This window comes from Sphaerodactylus townsendi, linkage group LG05, assembly GCF_021028975.2.
Source record: "Sphaerodactylus townsendi isolate TG3544 linkage group LG05, MPM_Stown_v2.3, whole genome shotgun sequence".
Taxonomy (NCBI): domain Eukaryota; kingdom Metazoa; phylum Chordata; class Lepidosauria; order Squamata; family Sphaerodactylidae; genus Sphaerodactylus; species Sphaerodactylus townsendi.
In genome coordinates, this window is record NC_059429.1 from 24,684,167 (window position 1) to 24,705,550 (window position 21,384).

A 21,384-nucleotide genomic window follows, 5' to 3' on the forward strand; every position below is an offset into this window, starting at 1 on the left:
ACTTTCACAGTTGTTTGCTAGTGGATTTTACTATTTCGCACAGTAAAATTCAGCTGTAAAATACACTGAAAGTGGATTGAAAGTGGATTATTCTGCATGTGTGGAACGGGCCCTGGTGTTCTTACGCATTTCAAACATTTGACAATGCTGATTGAATACTATATCACTCTAAGTATTGTTTCACTGTAGGTGAGGGGAAAGTGGACCAGGGAAATTAAGAGTTCAGTTTCCAGGATAATCAGGACCCCAGGTCTGTATGTGTGCCTTGTAACTGAAATGACCACTGTAATAGCTAGAGGCTCACTTGTCCGGGTCCGTCCCCCTTGAGTGGCTTCTTCCAGTGACTGGGAGCTGATCTGGGACATGAAACACAAAGCCAGCAGGCTGCAGTGGTTAGTGTTGGACTAGGCTCTGAGAGACCCAGATTTGAATCTCCACTCTGCCACGGACGCTCAGTCACTCTCTCAAGCAAAACATACCTCGTAGGATGGTTGTTGTGAGGATCAAATGGAAGAGGGGAGAACAATGCTGTAAGGTCCCTGTTGGGGAGAACAGTGGGGAATAAATATCTAAATAAAGTATCTCTCTCTTCTAAGCATTTCTGTCTGCTGGGTATTTCACTGACAATCACAATAGCTGAAGAGCAGGGAGGGTATGAATTTGCCTTGTAACCAAGGATGGTCAGGTTATCACCCTCTTTTATACTAAACAAGAATGTTCTGGTAGCTTCCCAACCAAATGCATGTAATCATCTAGATAACACTCTCCATATGTAGTAGACGTGCATGACACTTCGAACAGGGGTTTTCAGAGAACTATCCACAGGAAATCCAAGTACTCATCAATCTATCGACAGACCAGCAAGGCCCCCCGGCCCGCATGAGCTGCTTCCAGAATTTGGTTGCCAAGAACAATGAAGCCGTGGGTGTTCACGTCTGCACCCCTCCCACACATTCTTGTGTGCCTGTCAGCCTTTGAACTGATGTCAGACTTTTTAACTGCCCATTTTTTTTATAACTGATGAAAATAAGTCTTCATAAATAAGAGTGTATGTAAAAATGACTGTCTATTTGTATAACTCTCTCTAGCTCCCCCAACCCACTCCCAAGAAGACAGGATGCTTTAGCTGCATCCATATCAGTTCTTAACCCAGACAACATTTACTAAAGGGAAGTGAGGGGCAAGGCTAGGGGGGGAATTAAAGCCCAGTAGTAAAATTCATGCCTATTGAATGCTGCCAGTCCCAGGATAGGTAGCTTATTTCACCTATGAGGCGGCCCAGTTTAAAGGAAACATCATGGAAGGGAAAATGCAAGTGGTTGATTTTGTCCAACTCAGCCGGCACCATGATTAATCAAGCTTCACATTGAGAGGTAAAAACTGGTAGAGTAGGAAGTGCTGACAATGGCAATGATCAAGATAGCAGAGCACTTTTATACTGAAAAAGGGTTTGAGGCTTTACAGAAAGGAAACGATGACCAAGAGCCGTTTATACTAGGTAATCGGTATTGCAAGCCGACTGATGGTCTTAAAAGGGAATCAAATAAATGCACAGAAGATGCCAAACTAGTTAAATTAGTTCAGATCATTAACAAGGGCACACACAACAGTGCTTAACAGAAAGTCCCTCAGCAACTCTAATGTCCATCCCCCCCATCTGAATAGTGGGGGGGGGGGAAGTAGCACCATTTAGCCACTGGCTAACACAGGTGGCCGCCTCTGAAGTTTCCTCAACTTGTCAAGATGAATGAAACTGAGCAATGCTGCTCTTAGCTGATCAAAGAGACATCTACTATGTTTTGGAGAAATAGTAACATTTTACTGTAGCGGTGAAGAACTGGCAGGACTTGCGCATGGATGCAGAGACGGAAGGAAGACTCTGAAATCACCACCCACGTACACACACCCCGGATAGAAAGACATCCAGCTGCTCAAAGATAGAACATTCTCTCCAGCAGAAACCAAAATACTTCCACATGTGAAAAGAGAAGGAAATGCTGAAAGAGAGACACGGGGTGGCAAAAGGCCAGGGATGAAAAAATTGATGAAATCACCACCAGCCTTGAGGTAGCAGTAGGTAGCAAGGGCCAATATAAGACACAACATATAGAGACGGCCAACAGCAGAATGTTGAGGATCCAGGCCGTCAAGGAGCAAGAGAGACCCAAAGGAATCAGAGAAATTAGGAGAGTTAGAAGCTGAGAGAAATGTGGAAACAAATCAGGACAGACTGGGTGTTTGAAGGCATCCAAAACAAAAGACAGCAAAGTATGATGTACATGGAAAAGTTTGAGATAGCTGGGGAAAGTTTTCTAGAAATTCTGACAAGAACCATTCCCCGAGAGATGTTTTTGAAAACGAGACGAAAAACCTGAAGTACACCCTTGTTTGAGGAGAAATGAAGGTGAGACTGAATGGCAGGCTGGAAGAAGAGTTAGGGCAGTGGTTTACTTTTAAGGGAGGGGGTATACTGCAGCATGCTTGAGAGATTAAATGGGGGAGGGAGGCAAATTGGTCTAAGTTTTTCAGCCTCACATGTTTTGTCAACAAAAACAAATATGTTGTTCTTATTCTAGTTCAAAGTTATGAGGGAAAAGGAAAAATTGCAGAATGTAGTATTATGTCAGGACAGACAGCGTTGCATAGTGGTTAAGAGCGGCAGGCTCAAACCTGGAGAATTGGATTCAATTCCTTATTTATCCATATAAAGTCTTCTGGGTGACCTTGGACCAGTCACAGTTCTCTAGGAACTCTCTCAGCCCCCAAGGAGGCAGACAATGGCAAACCATCTCCAAACCTCTCTTGCCTTGAAAACACTTTGAGGTCACCATACATCAGATGTGACTTAACAGCATTTTCCCCCACCACATATTTCTAAATGGGAGGGAAGGCAGCATGGTATTAGATCTTGGAAGCGAAGCAGGGTCAGTATTTGGAAGGGATAACACCACGGAAGACTCTGCAGAGGAAGGCAATGGCAAACCACCTTACTTGCCTTGAAAGCCTCTTGCTGGGGTTCCCACTAGTTAACTGTGACATGACGGCATACACACAAAGAGTGTATTACTTCAAATAGTAGCAAGCTGACTGTTACCACACAGCCTTGGTAAGATTAAGGTATTATCCTGGTATCGTGTTTCCACCAACTCCAGCACGGTCCAGCAGTCATCTTGGTTCCACAAAATAAATATCGAAGACTTGCATAAACTCCCCAGTTGCTGGTGTAAGTGGATCTTTAGAGTTATACAAAGTTCTTCAGGTTCCAATTTCTGCCCTCTATAGTACAAACGACGCAATGTCCAGATAGTAGATATTTTCCATTGCTGCTCCATTAAACTCTCCCCTTCCAGAAAAGGCCACCGAAATATGAAGACCAATGTTAAGATACTCAGAACTGCCACTGCTTTTGCTAGCCAGAGCAAAAACAGATAGTAAGGTTTAAGTACTTTTGATGCTTCAATCTAATTTTTGGCTTACACCAACATGCAACTTTCTGGCTTTCTCCCTTCCACAGGAGCCTGAAATATCTCCCCAGATCCACCATATCCAGGAACAAGATGTTGGAGGGGGGAGAGAGCATTGTTCTTTATGAGAACAAACCCCTCCAACCCTCAGGGATTTAAATCTAAGGGATTTAATATATGAACTTTAGGTATATTTTAACATATTGCTTTTTTTTAAAAAACCCACAAGAAACCAACACGCTGGCACTGTTTATGAGAAGCTTCAGAAGACTCCTGTAGTTGGGAGTGTTATGGGGTTTCTCGGCTGTATGGCTGTGTTCCAGGAGCATTTTCTCCTGACGTTTCGCCTGCATCTGTGGCCGGCATCTTCAGAGGAGAAAATGCTACTGGAACACAGCCATACAGCCCGGAAACCCCACAACACCCCGGTGATTCTGGCCATGAAAGCCTTCGACACTCCTGTAATTCACCCCAAGCCCTATCCCCCAAAAGATGGGAAATCAGTAGCAGCAAGCAGAACACGGAGTCCAAGGGGCATTAAGCAAGGCATCAGTGAGACTCATCAGATGTGGGTTTCGCAGCTGAGAAGTGGACCCCTTTCTACTGAATAAGAAATTCAGACTAATGACAGTGCAGTTAGTACAGTGATATGTGATTTTCTGACAATAATTCCATCTCAGTGGGTTCCTCTGTCACTTAAGAGTTAAAGGTGTGTGTGTGGGGGGGAGGAGAGGTTAATTCTGGAAACGATGAAGACCATGAAACTAGTAGACTGAGCTGTTATTTTTAACAATGGGAGCCTTGTATACTCCACACGCCATATGTCCAGTGTAAACGTGTGCAGCCGGTGCACGTGCATTTAAAATCCAGCAGTGCATTGACTTTTTGCCTCTTCATGATCTGGCAGCAAAAAACTCCAATACCATTCCGGCTTCGCTGGCACAGGCCAAAAGCTGCCACTTCGTCAGCTAACAGCTGGCACATCTTGGACTGTCATCATTCAAACAAGAACTGCTCCAATCATGGATCAGGAATAATACACTTACAGTCAAAAATAGGTTTTTACTGGAATGCTTTTCAGGTCACATTCATAAGCAGTAATACCAAGAACATGGATCTTTTGTACCCCGTATAAGTACAGAAAATCTGCTTGCAAAATCAAGTTGGTTTTAAAACATACATGTGAGAAAAATGTGACATCCTGGCAGTCATTCCACTGAACAGTTAGGTTTTCTTAGAACAGTGATACTGATATTATATTCTTCATCCCACCCCCGACTTTTCCACCACTGAACTCTGCCAGCAGTGATAGGACATTGTTTTAAATTATAAATAACATCATTAGCAGGTAGCAATATATACAATGTAAAAAAAAGAGAGAGAAATACACCAGCAAATGTCTGGTTCCAAACAGGGTTTCCTTCAACAGGCGGATGGTGAGGTTTTAGATTCAAAGTTGACACGAACATGAACTTTTGGCTGGAAAAAAAGAGGTTGATTTGTCAGGTCCTCCGAATACCCTCCTCAGAGAGTGTCACCTGCCTTCAAGGAAAGAAACATTTCAAAGCTATATACATGTTACGTTCCACTGAAAGCACGCAGCGGCTTGCTTGGCTGTCATTCCAAAGCCACGTCCACAGCAAACTCCATCAGCAAGTCAAGTGTGGTATTTTAGGATGATGGGAACTGCACAAGACAGAGAAGGAAGCATCCTGAAATATACATGAGGTGTAAACTGACCAACTTCATCCTCTGTTATCAAGACTTCTCCTCCATCACTGCAGCATCCTCTCCAAGGTCAATTCAGAGCACGTTCTGAAGCATATCTGGGGTGCTGTGTGGTTTCCGGGCTGTATGGCCGTGTTCTAGCAGCATTCTAGCTAGAACACGGCCATACAGCCCGGAAACCACACAGCACCCCAGTGATTCCGGCCGTGAAAGCCTTCGACAATACATTGAACTTAAGCATATCGTTTGTGCCCATGATTAAGCAGTAGAACAGCATATCCTATAGCTATTCTGGACCTTTTGAGGTTTGGCACACCTGAGCATTCTCTGAAATGCTTCTACAGCCAAAACATTATCAGTGCAATTTTATGCAGAGCTATATTCTGCGTAAGTCTACTGAAGGCTACATTGTCCCTCTCACCAATGGAGCTGGCTACTGGTATACCAACGAAGGGGAGATCTTCTCACATGATCGACCTACATCCCACAACACCCCCACCCGTGGCCAGTCTCTTGGGCTACCTAAAGTGAAGCTACAGAGAACTTCTGAAAAATTACACGGTCTATTTACTGCACCTGACAGAATATCCAGCAGTCACATCTGAGCTGAGGGCTCATTCCACCCTGACACAGTAAACAGACCTAGTTACGATCTCCAAAATAGATTTGCATTCTTAATAGAGAACTGAGAGAAAAGATCACAGATGAAGCTCATGAATACTTGAATTCTGGGAGATATTCATTCTCTCCTCAGCAGTATTCACTGACATTCCTTTCTTACACACCTCCACTTTGGCCCTCATTTAGCCTTTCCATCTGCCATGTATAATATATAAATATATATCAGAGCGCTAAATAGAATGGAAGTTGACACCAAGTAAGAAACACCTCAAGTCAAAAGTCTCGGACACAGCTGAAATCTATTTCTAGATGTGTCCCTTCCCTGCATTTTAACACAAACCAGTCATGAACCAACAGAAGCCAAATTCTGTTCCAGATACCACTAAATTCTTCAACCTATATAAATTATGCAAATTAAGGTTGAAACTCACTATTGAGGAAGTACAACTCACTGGGCTCCACTTGAAGAAATCTACATAGGATTATTATGTAAGAAGAGCTGCAAATCTGGCCAGTTTTGCATAGTTTGGCTACAGCTGGTCACAGAAGATGACAAGTGGAAGATCACAGTGACCCTGAAACTAGAAAATTTCTAAAAAATGGTCAGCCCATGTATGCATGAATTTAAAAGGATCTCCGAACCCAAAACCCACAGTCCTCTAAGAATACAAGGATACGGTGGGCTAAAGGGCATTCTTTGGCAAACTCTAAACTAGCAAACCTGCAAAAGATGGTGGAAGGCACATGATGCAGTCTTTATTGAACATTAAGTAAGGTCTGGGTGGGAGATCTCTTGGTAAGCTGCCTGTTCTTGCATTGAGTAGTGGGCAGGGTGGGGTTAACTAGATTGCCTCTGATGTTCCCCCTGACTCTAGGGACTCCCAATTGCCCAGTGGTACAGCAACCAGTGGTGCCAAAGAGCAAAAGTGAAAAGACTATGCAGGTTTCTTGAAGGTAGCAAAATCAAGGGTATCAACTTGAGCAGCATGAAGCTATTTGAGATCTGGGCTCTTCAAAGAAGCTACCCAACTCCGCAGAGAGCATAGCACCTTCAGTGTGATTTACTCACCAATAATCACTAGGAGAACTGCAACAGCAACCAGTGCCACAATGGCCTTCATCTGCAGAAAGAAGCACAAAGAAATAATAGGGAAGTCATTCCTAAAATGGTCTTAGAATTCACTGAGCTGAAGAATCGTTATAACAGCTCTGTAAGGAAAGCCAATGTTACTTCCCCTGTTACTGCAGACAGGCAATGAAATTTGAAATGATAACCTCCTAGGTAATTCTGTCTAGGCCGAAAAAGATGGCACATGCAACACAACCAGCTTGCGCACACACATGACATCAGCAAACTAATGTACCAAAGCACACCAGACTCAACTTGCCTCATCAGCACAGCACAGGGGAAGGAAGGGCTTCAGCCTTCCCTCCTGTGCAGTTTACCAGTGTGGAAAGGACCATGTGGCTGCATGTGTCATCAACGCATAATGTAAAGCTCCATAGCAGAGCAAACCAGTCCCTTCCCTGAGCCAATGCTGCTTGGGAAAATAGCATAGGAAGGAATCCTAATGCCCTCCCTCCCCCCAATTAGACCCTGGCCCACCTGGGAAGCGTAGTTTACCAATGCCCTGTGTGTCTACAAATCAGATCAGGGCAGTGACCTGACTTGCATCACAAGTACCATCTATTTGAGTCCTTAATCACATTTCAAGACAAGTAGTCAGGCTACCATGTCCCAAATACAAGTAGAGATACAGTTGGAAAAATGGAAACTAACTCCCACTTCACGATTATAATGGTAAAAGCTAGCAGAACTGACCGAATAACACCAAACAGCATGATAATGTGAAGTTACAAAATAAGAGAACATGGGTGTGCAGTACAATTGGATAAGTTCAGATCTTCAGTCAACTATGATGCTTCAAAGATGTACCATCTAGGAAGGTGATGGAGCTTGTCTTTAAGACAGTGACCAAATGAGCAAGGAAAACAGACTGCTCAGATTCAACCACATTGCAAAGAGCTGAACCTGGTCTCCAGGGGGAAAAATTCAGCCCATTTTAACTGCAATGCATGCAGAGGGGCACAGCAGCGTAACTTCTGAATGAGCAATAATATGCTCCAAGTTCACTTGTGATAACATTGCCATAAATGACAGAGAAGGAATTCCCCTTTTGGTGTCTCACCTTGCAGCCACGCCACCACATCTGTCTTCGGAGCTGTTTAGATCGGTTGCTGAAAGCTGTCGCGTTGTCTGATAAGCTCTCTGCATTAGAAAAAGTGCAAACCAAAGAGAGACAGACAGTTAACATTCTGCAAATCCAGAAGCTTTCTGCAACTCTGTTCTGAATTTTAAAAAACAAACAAAAGTGAATCATAACATTTAGTTGCAGAACTGTGGTGAATTTCAGATGATCTTGTTCTCTAAGCAGGAACACAGCCAGATGCTATGGTTACATAAATGATCAACAGGTGCCACCTCAAGACTGTCCTAGAGCAATTCAACTTCTAGTGCACTGCTACATCAGTGTAACTTTGGTACTGGCATAGAGTGGAAAGGGGGCCAGAACTGGATGGCACCAGGGGAATGTTGGAGATGAGCAGAACTTAGTTTTGAAACTTTGATCTTCATGCTTCTTTTCCCTACATCTCCCTCTGTTTTATGAAACTAAGAACTGATGGGACACTTATGACAAATCACTGTCAACCTCTCACAACAGTAGGCAGATTGGGTCCAATGCTACTAGAATACAAATGGAAGTGAAGTAGGAAGTAGCGGGTCTCAAAAGGTGTGCTAAGATCCACCTTCACATGTTACACATGTTTTATACCACTCTAGTAGTGGTAGGAATTAGATGTGGCAGTAGCCCCTACCGCAGGTCCAAATCCATCTGATTCGTCACCTCTTGGCAAACAGCTACATGATGTAGCCTGTTTAAAACCACATATTAGAAATAAAGAGGTACCATCAGAGTGGGTGTGTACTCTAAAAGGCAAGCCAAGATTCAGTGTTTGAAATACAATTGAACAGATCATGTAAAAAAGTGATCCATTTTCTTATTTTGTGCAATCCATACCTTACCTAGGAAGCTTTTGACAAGGATACATTGCACCATCAGAGCTGGGGGGGAAATTAGAATTCCTGCACTCTAGTAGGAAATTTTAAGATCATCAAGTTAAAGCAATATCCCAATGCATATGTTGAGGGGGGGGGGAGGGAGGATGGCAGCCATGCACGGAGAAGAGAGCTGCGAGCACTATACTAAATACTCATGGGTTGTGAATACTCAAGCATCTTTCAGAAAGAGAGGAGGAGGCCAAGAAGCTAAAATCCCTACCTGACTTATCCTGCAAGTCGTCCAGCCGCTCTCCCCTTTCTATCACCTTGGTGATGTTTTCTTGCATGACATCAATGACTTCATCAACTTGGTTCTGAACACTGGATGAAACAAAAACCATCATAAGTTTCCTGTCCCAAAAACGAATCATCAATGGTAGCAAACACTACAAGCAATTAATACCTGTTCAAAGCATTTCAGAAGCAGGGCGGGTCACAGCAGTTCTGCAGTGCAATGGCATTCAACCCAAGTGTTCTTCAATTGAGACCACAGAACCACATCTTATGGGTTGCAAGCCCTGTAAAGCCCCCATTTTTGATATTTATCAGAAGGCCTTGCTTCTAGTGCACATGTGTAGAGAGCAAGGGTGTTATGCCTCCTCCCTCTCTTTGGATGCATGCCAAGAAGAGTGGCAGGACAGCACAATGAAGTCATTCTGTGGAGGAAAGGATTCATCCATGTCTCCAATCCTTGGCTCGTTCTTTACTATTTTACAGCTGTCGGTGCCCATTTTGTGTTTGTGTGTTTCCTGTCCCTGGATTTCTTGGTCTGCTGGTCACAACCTTGAAGCTAATGAGGTCCCCCTGGCCCTGTGAGGTGACAATTCTATCTTGCTCATTGCTCTCTTCCTGTCATGTGACTCTGATGTCTTTCTGGATAGGCTCAGTGGATCTCATGTCCAAAGGGTCTTGAAAGGTTGAAGACCTGGTTTTGATGAGACATTCCCATGATCTGCACACTAATAATACATGCAACTGGCAAACCCACCACTAGAATCTCTCAACACACATCCAACTCCAAGGAATAATCATTCTTTTGGGATGTTTGCAGACAGGGGAATGGCATTCTCCTGGTTTGATGTTGTAATACAAGAAAAGCTCCAAATATTACAGGTGATTTCTTTAACTTTAAATTGGGCCAGGAATTCCCATCGCAAAGTCACTGTGGAACTCGACTGCTAAGAGTGGACTTGAATATATAGCTGTTGCTCGGCACATACTGCACTCGCATTACAAAAACAGTGCAATCCTATGCACAGCTACTCCAGCCTAAGCTCAGGTCCAAAGACGAGACTCAAAACGGAGAAAATTATGCACACGATTGCATTGCAAGCCTACAAAATTTAGTCATCCACAGAGATGTACCAACAGGCCAAAAAACAGCCTGGCCAGCATAATGGTTTCTCCCTAGTTGCTTTTACTGAAAGCTTCTTAAGGCAGCCCCTGCACTGGCCAACAACTGAGCAAAGGAGAGTGCTATTCAGCAAGTACATATTCCACATGCCAAAAGTTACACACTGTGTTTGCATTTACATAGCAACAATCAATGTTATTCTTTTCAAAGGAGAATCTCTCACTCTTTCCATATCACACCTTTTTTTTTACAATGATCAGAGAGAATGCAAATTATACTTTTCTTACACAATCTTTCCCTAGGTTCAGGCTCCATATAATAATCAGTTCTCTTTCTTCCCATTAGAATTTGCTCTTCTTCAATATTTGGCACAGAGGAGAACTTGAGAATGTGACACAGAAATGGCCATGGAAACACAAGGGAAGAAAATGGGGTTCCTTAGGACAGGTATTTTACCTTCTGATCTCTGGAAGTAGCTGGTCAGTCCCGCTCCGAGATTCTGACCATTTTAAAAAGATGCTTTCATATCCAGGGTTTTCACCGTAATAAGGACAATTAGAAATATTAAATTTAAAAGGGCAAAACCCAACATCCCCAAGGTTAACATGTTCAGTTGGGAGGGGAAATGCCAAGGCCTTTGGTAAAAATTGTATCCTGCTCTTCTAAGCTCAGGGCTGTCTTTGTTACCTGCCTTGGGCCTCGAGGATGGGAATCTATAGTAGGGGGCTATAATAATCATAACCTATTTCACAGGGCTGATGAGTGGATTACTCAGATGGGACTGCTCAGAAAATGCTCTGAAGTCTCAAACACATATTATACTAAGGACTGTTATTGCTAGACGTTTTCTAACAAATGATGGCCTAGTTCCCACTATTGTGGTAAACCTGAATTTGGGCTGCACACTGCAGGTGGGGATGATACAACTAAAAACAACAAGAAAATGCAGGCACATTGGAAAGATTTTAGGCAAGTCTTCTCTGTGAGGCATGTTTGGGTGCAGGGAACCATTTTTTATAGACTTGGTACAGTGCATTCATAGATTTCCCCACCTCAGTGAGAGTTAGACTGAAACATGTCTACAAAGACCTCCACCTTCCATGAACCAGTTTTATTCTACCACTTTTGGTAAAACTGAGAGCAGATAAGAGAGATGGCAACTTATTCCCAACTTGCACCGATACTTTAAAAGCTCTAAATATTCATTATTTTTATGACTGAAAAGGGTGGGTAAATCAACTTCCTCCCATTTTAAAAGTAACCCCAGTTACAATATTTAAATCAAGAGTCAAATCCGTGGTAAGAAGGTTTAACACAGGGTGGAGTCTAACAAAGAAAAGAGTGACAGCACACCATACTGTTGTACCTGATGAGGTACAACAGTAGTCATCAGCCACACAATGAGGACTGAAATTAATTCTCGGTGTCCAAATGACAGGAAGCTCTTTTGGTATTTGGGGTGTCTTCTTCCTGTTATTGTTGTAATGTTCTCTCTCCTGACTGAGGACAATTTAGTTCAAAAAAGGGTGTGGAGAGGAGGGATAAACAAATCAGAAAGGAAAGTTCTGGCCCTCAAAGCACAGCCACCCTCACACTCCCAGTAACTTTCCAGGAGCTTCATATGAACAAAAGGTAACAAGGTTGGGTCCATCCAATGTTCACTTACTTTGATTAAAATTGAGTTCAACAATGCAATTTTGACTGCATCCAAGCCCTCATATATAAGCCAGTAGAGATATGCACGAAAAACATAAATATTCACTCTTCTAGCGCAATTAAATTGAATGCAAAGGTAGCCAGCAATACCGCATTACCCATGCTTAACACTGTACTGAATCTTTTTCCCTCAAGTAATGCGCCAGCTGAAATAAACTTGTATTTGACAGCTGAAGTAATAGTTCAGAACACAGCGACAAGCCTTTGGGTAGGAACTGCTATATACAGAGCCATCAATGTCTGTGCAAATACCTAGCAAAATATTAAGGTACAACCACAGAGAAGAGCGTGTGAGTAAGTCCTCTCCCCCTTCAAATGTATGACAAATGACTCCAACCTACTGCACATGGCGTCACTGTCTGCATCTCTACTTACTGCTTCAGCCTGAGAACACGTTCTCTCATTTACATTTTGTTTTCCAAAAGAAGTCTATTTACTGGGAGTTAGCAGAAGGCTGTTCTGATCTTTTATTTCTGGATCTCTCTGCTGTCAGATTTCCAGGACAATTCATTTCAGGCAGGAACGCGAGTAAAAACAATAAGAATCCAGGCAAGTATCTCTCACCTGCACACTCTGCTCTCCTCGGTGGAGGGATCCTCGTCTCTTCATTATTTGATAAGATTTGCCAAGCGAAACATTCGCCAATGAACTAATAGTGTGGTACCTAATCAGGTACACTGGGTGTTGTCATTTATTTGGGTGCTGTCATTTATTTGATTGAAACACAACCAAACAAATATAGTTCTATCAGGCTGAGCACGGCATTGCCAATTTAAAAAGGTGACTAAGCAGGCCAACTCTTGACCTATGCAAACAACATCCTCTTTGCTACAATGTAAGGATATAATTCCTCATGGCCAATTTACTTCCATCTCCTTTCACAATCCACCTACATGAAGCCTTTAGAAACTTAGAACTCCAGAGACTGCACCATCCCCCAGATGACTACCAGGGATCCTTTGATCACAGTACAGCAGAAAGGACATCTTTATAACCTGATATCTGCTGTAAACAAAAGTCACCATTCAGGTGGGGAAAGGCAAAGATGACCACCTAGTAGTAAGCAACTTCTCAACATTCATGTAAAAATATATTATGAAGATGCTCAACAGGGTAACAGAAACAAGTTATACCACATAGTCCCGTAATTGCACTCACTAAGAGAAAGGTTGAAGACCATTAGTTAGAAGAATTTAGAACAGGATTTGACAGAAATTCATACAGGATGGTCCACATCAACAGTATTAGAGAGGCATTATATACACCCAAGCATTAGTGGTACTCTGCCATAGCTAGCTTCCAAAGGCATCTGTTTGGCTGAAAACAATCTATACATTAAAAGCACACAGCAGAAGAATGACCATGCAGGATTGTATATTCCACTAGCAGGTATTATGTCCAACCTAATAGTTTCAGGGCACTGACATTTCAGGCTCCACAACAGATTCTCAGATGTCAGGAAGAATGAATTACTTATTTTGGAGATAGATGTAGAGACACAGAGGAAAGAAAAAGTACACGTGAGATGTGGGTGAAGATTATTAGCCCTTGACAGTAAGTTTACTGTGGGACAGGTACATCAGCTTCCTGGATTCTAATAGGATGGCAGGACGCACTCTTCGAGCTCATGAAGGCACTTGCCTCAAAAGGTCTAGTCCAAACAAAGGCTGCACATAAGAGAAGCACCACACAAGAAGGATGATTTATTTCTTCAGGACCTTTTGCCCTGTATAGTGTGAGAGAGACACCAAACCACCGTTGGTTTCAAGCAACCAAGCTGAGCTGGCCTTTGAGCGTGGGAAGGAGGTATCTTTCCCTCCGTTTGAAGGATCTCGTTGCTAAGGATTTTACCAATCACTCAACCTTAAGGTTGTTAGCAGCAATTATTGCTAGACTTGTTTTGACGTCTTCCCTATTGTTTGGTACAGCTGCTAATCACTAGCCACATTTTAATTGCTTCCAATTTGTCAGCTGCCTGGATTCTATTACAGCGATTCAAAAGGGTCTCGTAAATCTGGGTATGGTGAGTGAAAGGGGCATCTGGTACCCAATAGCCCTTTTGAATACTGGCAGGGCCCATACCAAGCCCACACAAGGATTGCTGAACTTTCTAGTTTTCACCTCTCTTTGTCACAGTCTTTCCTTGACCTCAAGAAAGTTTACTCCCAGGGTCAGTGGACCAAAAGGGATAATAGCCATATAGGTCAGGATTTTGCTGTGAGGAAGAGGGAAAATGGATTCCTCTTATTTTTTCCATCATGCAAGAGAAATGGTTGGTCCTAAGACCTGAAAAGGCTGATAGGGCAAGAGTATAGCCCTATCATACTCTTATACTCAAGAGTATAGCCCTATCATATCTACAGACATCAGCAACTGTTAGAGCCTTCTATTGTCAGATCACAAGATCCAAGCCATTAAGAACATGCACTTGGCCGTTCCATGATACAGTGCTCACTTTGTTGAAAATAGTATCAGATCTCTCAAGCCTTGGAAATTGAGCATCCAATGCTGTGAAACTGGAACTCTGTGGTGATTTTATATCAACTGGAAATATGTCAAGTGACCCAGTTCAAAATGCCACAAGATACTTACTGCCTGATCTTATCATTCTTGGGTCCAAACCTTGGACCTGAGGGACCTCTCCTGCAAAGAGATGACACACGACATAGGACTCGTCATTAGATTAAACTGAGGTGCATTTCTTATCTGTTTTAGAGAACATTATCTTATGATTCAGAGACAAGACATCTGGACTTTGAAAATTCTGTACAAAGTAAGAATAGAACAAAATGAGCCAGCAGGAACAGCATTTCTCCCATCAGTCCACTGCCTCAGACACCTTAATTTTGCATTGAAAGTTTCACAGTAAAAGTTGCTGGCAGTGAATTTTGCCCAAATTCCAATGAATGTTGGAGACAAGTGCTTGATGCTGATTAGTAGGCAAGGTGTAAGGCTCTGCTACTCCAGTCAATCATGGAGACTCTAGATGGGTTCAAGAGCTTTATTGAACTGTGTCAGGATCCTTGCTGCAGAAAGCCAGAGCTAAGGAGCCTGGCTTCTGCAGCTACATTTATCTCTAACTTTCCTGCTTTCTCGGATTCCCCCCTCCCACCTTTCCCCATAATAAACCGAATAGAAAAAGAAGGAGGTGTGATCAGTATTGTTATCTGTCCCAAGTTTCAATGAGGAGCGATAGACTCATTCCGGACCTTTGGGGGGGCGGGGGGGAGAGCCAGGAATGAGGGAGGCATACTTCACTATGTTGCAAAGTGTAGCGATTAAGACAGAAAGGCCCATTAAGCATACACAGATGACAGCAAGTGCAGGTGTGACCTTGGCCCCAGCCAACCGAGACGGAAGCCAGGCCTGACACAAGATCGATATAGGATCCACAAAAGTTTTGGCACCAGGGCCTGAAGGATCACTCTGTAAAGACCCACCCCACTAGTTTTTGCTGTAGTCTGAGAGACACTTACAAGAAAAAATCCTCCTCTTCATCTGAGTCTTCCTCCAAGAGGTTTCTCTGCAAATACAAATGTTTCGTAAATCTCAAACAAATTAATGTCACCTCATTACAACATTTCCCTGACACTATTACTTGCATAAATCCCCCCCCCCCCCCCCCCCCCCCCCAAGACAAGCGGATGAAAATGTTTTGCCTGGTAGGACAGTCAACCACCCCTTGGTCACATTATATGAAAAAGAAGGCAATATGCTCCATGAGGAAGAATGACAACTGGGAGAGGGAACACCATCTCTTCTCCCCCATGAAGAGATACAAGGATTATGCTGGAGGTAGAGTCAGAGAAAAGTTTAGAGGCACAGTTTTGTTGAAGATGATCCTCCTCCCACTTAGAAAACTACAGCCTTAGAACTGCACCACTAAAAATAGGGGGGGGGGAGGCAGCATAATTTTGGAATCTCCGTTTTCACTTAATACACACGTGAATCAAAAGCATGGAGACACATTCTAGGGCAGGTTTGTAATATATTTCTTCATATCCTTTCCTATTCCTTTCTCACCAGCCACTTAGTCAAGAATTATCATTACTTGCTCAATCAGCTTTTATGGAGGATCCAAATTAGGTTGCGGGTAACACTTGCATTCCAGTATCTCCTCTACCTTCCTTCAGACCTGACATGTGGAGTACCAAGTGGTCCAGTATGGAGAACAAGACTGCTACTGAATTTCACAGAAATACTGCCCCTTTAAATTTTCTTCCTTGCATTCCAGCTTAATTAATTATTTCCTTTTTCTCTCTGTTGCATCCAGAGCTGGGAGAAGTTCCAGCTAGAGCAGGGGTAGGGAACCTGCGGCTCTCCAGATGTTCAGGAACTACAATTCCCATCAGCCCCTACCAGCATGGCCAATTGGCCATACTGACAGAGGCTGATGGGAATTGTAGTTCCTGAACATCTGGAGAGCCTCAGGTTCCCTACCCCTGAGCTAGAGCATGCATCTCGCCTCAGTACCACTATAGGATAACATATTCAGTTAAACCTATTTTGTTTTTTCTAGTTTGGAATAGCAGTGGCTAGTAAAGCAAGTGCTGGATTTGGGAGAAATATAATGGGTGGCCCTAACCAAGATGCTGGGTACCAAAGGCCGAGCGAGGGGGAACTGCACCCGGGGCATGTGCGTGCCCTGCGCCCCGCTGCAGTGCCGTCCGCCCCTGCCCATTACGCCCTCTCCGTGGCCCGGCCACACTCCCTCCGCCCGAGGCATCGAACCCCACCTGACTCTGTTGGCACTACGCCACTGCTGGGCACCCAGTCCATGGAGGCTTCCCTAAAGCGTGGGGAGCCTTGAAATGTGAAAAAGCCTCCCTGCTGACAGGAAGCTCCTACTGGGCTTAATGGACTTATGTCACCTTTTTGGTGGCATAAATCCTAAGCCTGGACCACTGGTGCAGTGGCAGAAATGGCCAGGAGATGTCAAATCTCTTCCCCGGCAGTCTCTTCGAAGTTCTCAGTCCCCCTTTTAGTTTAACCCATTCCCCTTCTAGTTTAACCCATTCAAACGGGGAAAAAAGGTTTCCCTTTAACAGTCCAGCCATGCAATGCTAACAGCCCCTTCAGCATAGTTACTGGTATGCAGAACGTACTGTGAGAAAATTTCTGTGAGGTATATTTGGTTTGGGTATTTTTGTCAACAAAGACCGCAAGTTGCCTTTGGATGATTTTGGATTTAAAGTACATGCATGGCTGTGTAATGATTTCTAGACAAACTTTGAGAGCAGCAGTGTACTCTGCCACTTGCCTGGGCCAAAAGTATGGCTGACTGACCAAAAGATACCACTCCTCCTTCTCTCTTAGCCCTTTCAGCACTCTTCCCTAGAGAAGAGAGCATGTTACGCAACTACTGCACCAGTTCCTCTGGCCAGGAGCAGGGAGTTCAGAGCCAGGGAATTTAGCCCTGGGAGTTCTGTGGCATTCCTTCTGACAAACGGATAATCATTATTGGTGTATTGCAACCATGTGCATTGCCCTTCCATCCCTCTTCCTGTAGCAGTCTCATACTTGTATACTGTCTAAAAGCAGGCCAAGCATGTATCTTGTTAAACCACCTTGCTTGGGAATAATCTTCATGTCATCTTTATAATATTGAATTCTAACCTGCCTTCCAAAGTGATTAGGAAACAACAAACAGGAAGTACTTTAAACACTTACAGAAAAAACACATGTTATTGAACAATACATTCCAGGACACACGAATGAACAAAAGCAGCAGAGAAGTTTAGATTTACCCAGGTAAATACAGAAGTTTAGATTTACCCAGGTAAATCCTTGCAGGCATTCCAAGCACACAGGAATCTGTCAATCAAGCTTCATTTACATCCTGCTCATTCCCTGGGATGCTCAAAGCAACTTATTCAGGACTACCAGACAACTTCGCAAGACCTGAACAGCTTTATCAACATGCTGGCTTTGATCTTTAAAAACCCCTGTACAACCTGAAACCAACATATCTTAAAGTGGCATAAAAATGTTTTATTGCCAGACCTGATATTCAGTATGCATAGCAGTGAATATGAGGCTACGCTAATGCCCACCCCCTCCCCTTGCCCCTCCAGCCCAAAGTGAAACTGCTGCTGGACATAACAGTCTCCAAGGTCCAAGGATGAGATAAGCACACATTCCCACAGGCAGAAGCAAAGGGGGGAAAACCAGTTAGCAGAGTGCTCGCCAAGCAAGGTGCCAACATTTTCCAGGAGACATGGCAAGACTGCAGGGCAGGCCTTGACAGCTAGCTCATTTAAACCAGGCAAAGCAAGCTTCCACCACTCACCCTCTCGCTTTTCACTGATCCGGTAACGTCGTCATCATTGAGGTGGCGCTTGAATTTTGGAGGCATATTTTCACAAAGCTGCTGCTTTTGTTTGCCCAGTGAGAAGAGGAAAGGAGAAGTCAGTACCTAGGACGACAAAAGGGGAAGAGATGCTGCTAAATAAATAAATAAATACATGTGCGCGTGCGCGCGCGCACACACACACACACACACACACACACACCCCGTTTAGATGGCTTTCAGCCACAGTGTAAAGACTTAATGCCCAAGACTGGTTGAACACTAGTATGGATGTCTTGGTCTCGTTGGCATATAGAAAATATAAAATACACGAGTCTCTTCAATGCTTTTAGACAGAAGCAATGTCTCTCCTTATGTTATTCTATATTCACAAATTGCACTCTCCTTATGTTATTCTATATTCACAAACTATATTCACAAACTACATGTCACCAACTACACTCAAAATAAGATTCTGATTGCACTTTTAAAACATCTCCAGTGTTCTAGCCAGAGTATATGGATTTAAACAAAGAAAAAAACTACTCCCCAGGTCTTCAAAAGCTCTCAGTACAGGCAGAAAATACTCTAAAAAGCCAAAATAATTTTTAAAAATTTCATTTTTGTTAACAGAAAGTATTATAGGACTGGGGGGAACAATTTTAAGAGTGCACTCCAAAGTGGATGGGGGTGGGATGGAACCCTGAAAGTGGCATAGGGCTGCATTAATGCAGGGTGCCTAGACTAGCACAAGGGGCAAATATGCAGGTGAAGGGATTATTATGCTTGCAACGGGGCAGGGTACAATTGCCCACTACCCAACCAGGAAGCTGCTGCACATACCGGTACTCCTTCGGCATGGAAGGCCACACTGGTGTGAGTGAGGGCAGAGTCAACTTTAGTTGGCTTCCAAAGACCCCAGAATGCCTCCTACAACACTTGGGGACTTATGCCACATTTTAGTGTTGTATGGGGTGGCAATAGGGGTTTTCAGTTCAGCTAAGGAGTTTGTTTTTTCAAGCTTCCTGCATCACCTGAAACCCCTTAGAAAGTGGTGCAGCTGAGCTGCTCACCATTCCTGACCCCCACAGATCTACCCACCCTTTTGGATTGACTGTATGTAACTTCTCTCCCACAAATTAAAGAGAAACTTTTTTTTATATTTAGATATATATGGCCACTTTTCTCCCCAATGGAGTCCCAAAATGTTTTAAAACATTGTTCTCCCCTCCTCAAAACAGTCTGGTTAGGCTGAAAGAAACAGTGATTGTTCCAAGATCATGCACTATATCCTTCCATAACACTATGGATTTAAACCTGGATCTCCAGGTCTTAGTCTAACCCTTGATCCACAAAGTACCCTGATGCTCATTTCCAAAAGAATGGCAAGGGGAAATTTGAAATCTGTTTCTATGGCCTGAAAAATCAAGAACTGTTTCAGTGCAAATCAAATGCTGTGCAGAGGCGAGCACTTTAAACAAGAACTACACTTATTCTGATTGTGTTAATGACACTTCTGAGTCACTGATATTTCTGAAAATAATTCCAGAAAGATTTATAGGTGGTTCCTTTTGCTGCACTACATGGATTAATTTTTGTTATTGTATTGACCTACGCTGGATTTGCACAGTGACCCAAGTTCTAATTCAGAGTTCAGTTTCTAGCATCATACTCAACCTCCCATCATCTGCTTGGCTTCCACTGCCAATAGAAGTAATGCAGTCTCACTGATTTAATGGGCACTTCAGATTTTTTTTTAAACAACCCCAGCATTATCTCAGGCAGGAGAGCAAAAACACCACCATATTACAGAAGTAGATTAATCTTCTAGAGATCTCAAATATTAGGAATATCTCTCTTCAAAGATCATAAGCCCCAGGTCAAAAACCCCATACAATTTCCAGGGCTATCAACCAACCCCATCCTCAGTATCTGAAGACTTTCCAAATGCAACTAAGAAACCAACTTCAGCCACATGAATCTCCTCGCCCCATATCACGACTCTCCTTTTCATCCCACAACTTCGCTTCCACAAAGCTTTACCCCCCCTTCACAACATCTCCAATCTAACTCATCCTTAAGATATCTAGAACACATCCCCCCCCCAGTCCTCCCCACGGATCCAATTCCCTACTTCCCTTCCCACAAGCCTTACCCTACTTCCCTTTCTTCTCACCCCTTCTTCTTCCCCACGGCTCCTCGCCACGGCATTTCAAAACCTTCTTTCCTTACCCAATCCTTCTCACATCCTCGAAGAGACCACCCTGACCCCTCTATGGAGGACCCACCTCTACTTCCGTAGGCGATGCCCGACCTCCTGGTCATGCCTGTCTCGCATAATGGAGTTGGACTGGGCCCAAAGGACCTTTCCATCTCCCACCCTGACCCCCATCCTTCCTCTGATCCAGGGGGACTTTTCAGCATTATCTCAACATGCTACGAGCTTTCACGGGGGGATCCGACAGCTGCCCCTTTCCCCAATCCCCCCCTTCCCCAAAGTACCCCCCCTTCCCGGCCTTCTCCCTACAGGACATCCTATCCTTCCCCACGTCCTTTCCATAGCCCTCCTTTCCTAATTTAGGGCCTCCTGCTTCTAAATACGGCGACTTTTCTGCCCGCTCCCCTCAGAAAGCCACACCCTCTCCCCAGAAAGCCCCCCTCACCTAATTCCCGTTCAGACCCGGCACGGAAATGGCCGGTATACCGAGAATGAATCGCCGTCGTCGTCAGCTGCAACTCCATCGATCGCTCGGCGCTCCTGACCAGGGAGAGAAGCCGAACACCCAACACATCGATGATGACCTCAAGCGCCGCCAGGGGAGACGTCCTATTGGACCCTTCCGAATTCTGTCACTATGCCCCGCCCCCTCGGCTAGTCGGTATACCGATAGTGGGCGGGGAGATGAACCGACGATAGACAGGGGAAAGGGCGGGGCTGACTTCAGCAGGCGACGCTAGGGAGACTGACTGATCAGAAGGCAAAACAAAAAGATGCGGGAGGCGTGTTCACGATTTCGAGCTCCCACAAGGGCAAAGGTGCTGTCCCTCCTGGCGCTGCAGGGTTTTAACGGGAGCGTTCAAAAGACCTCGA

At 44.0% G+C, this 21,384-nt stretch overlaps 1 protein-coding gene across 1 annotated transcript; it reads right to left on the bottom strand.

The window, feature by feature from the left end:
• Window positions 1-4,506: 4,506 nt before the first annotated feature.
• Window positions 4,507-21,084, bottom strand: VAMP4 (vesicle associated membrane protein 4). Its single transcript, XM_048498748.1, has 8 exons — window positions 20,957-21,084; window positions 18,294-18,419; window positions 15,481-15,527; window positions 14,597-14,647; window positions 9,155-9,255; window positions 8,003-8,082; window positions 6,883-6,934; window positions 4,507-5,150 (listed from the first exon to the last, which is right to left on the bottom strand). The coding sequence occupies exons 2-8, from the start codon at window positions 18,357-18,359 to the stop codon at window positions 5,122-5,124; spliced, it is 426 nt and encodes a 141-aa protein (XP_048354705.1). The 5' UTR covers window positions 18,360-18,419; window positions 20,957-21,084; the 3' UTR covers window positions 4,507-5,121.
• Between the last annotated feature and the right edge of the window lie 300 nt (window positions 21,085-21,384).

Bases quoted from the DNA above. Each gene is read 5' to 3' on its own strand.
- VAMP4 (XM_048498748.1), bottom strand. From the start codon at position 18,359: ATGCCTCCAAAATTCAAGCGCCACCTCAATGATGACGACGTTACCGGA. The intron at 15,528-18,293 runs GTGAGTGGTGGA...TTGTATTTGCAG, and splicing joins GATCAGTGAAAAGCGAGAGG to AGAAACCTCTTGGAGGAAGA. The intron at 8,083-9,154 runs GTAGGGATTTTA...TTTCTAATGCAG, and splicing joins CGACTTGCAGGATAAGTCAG to AGAGCTTATCAGACAACGCG.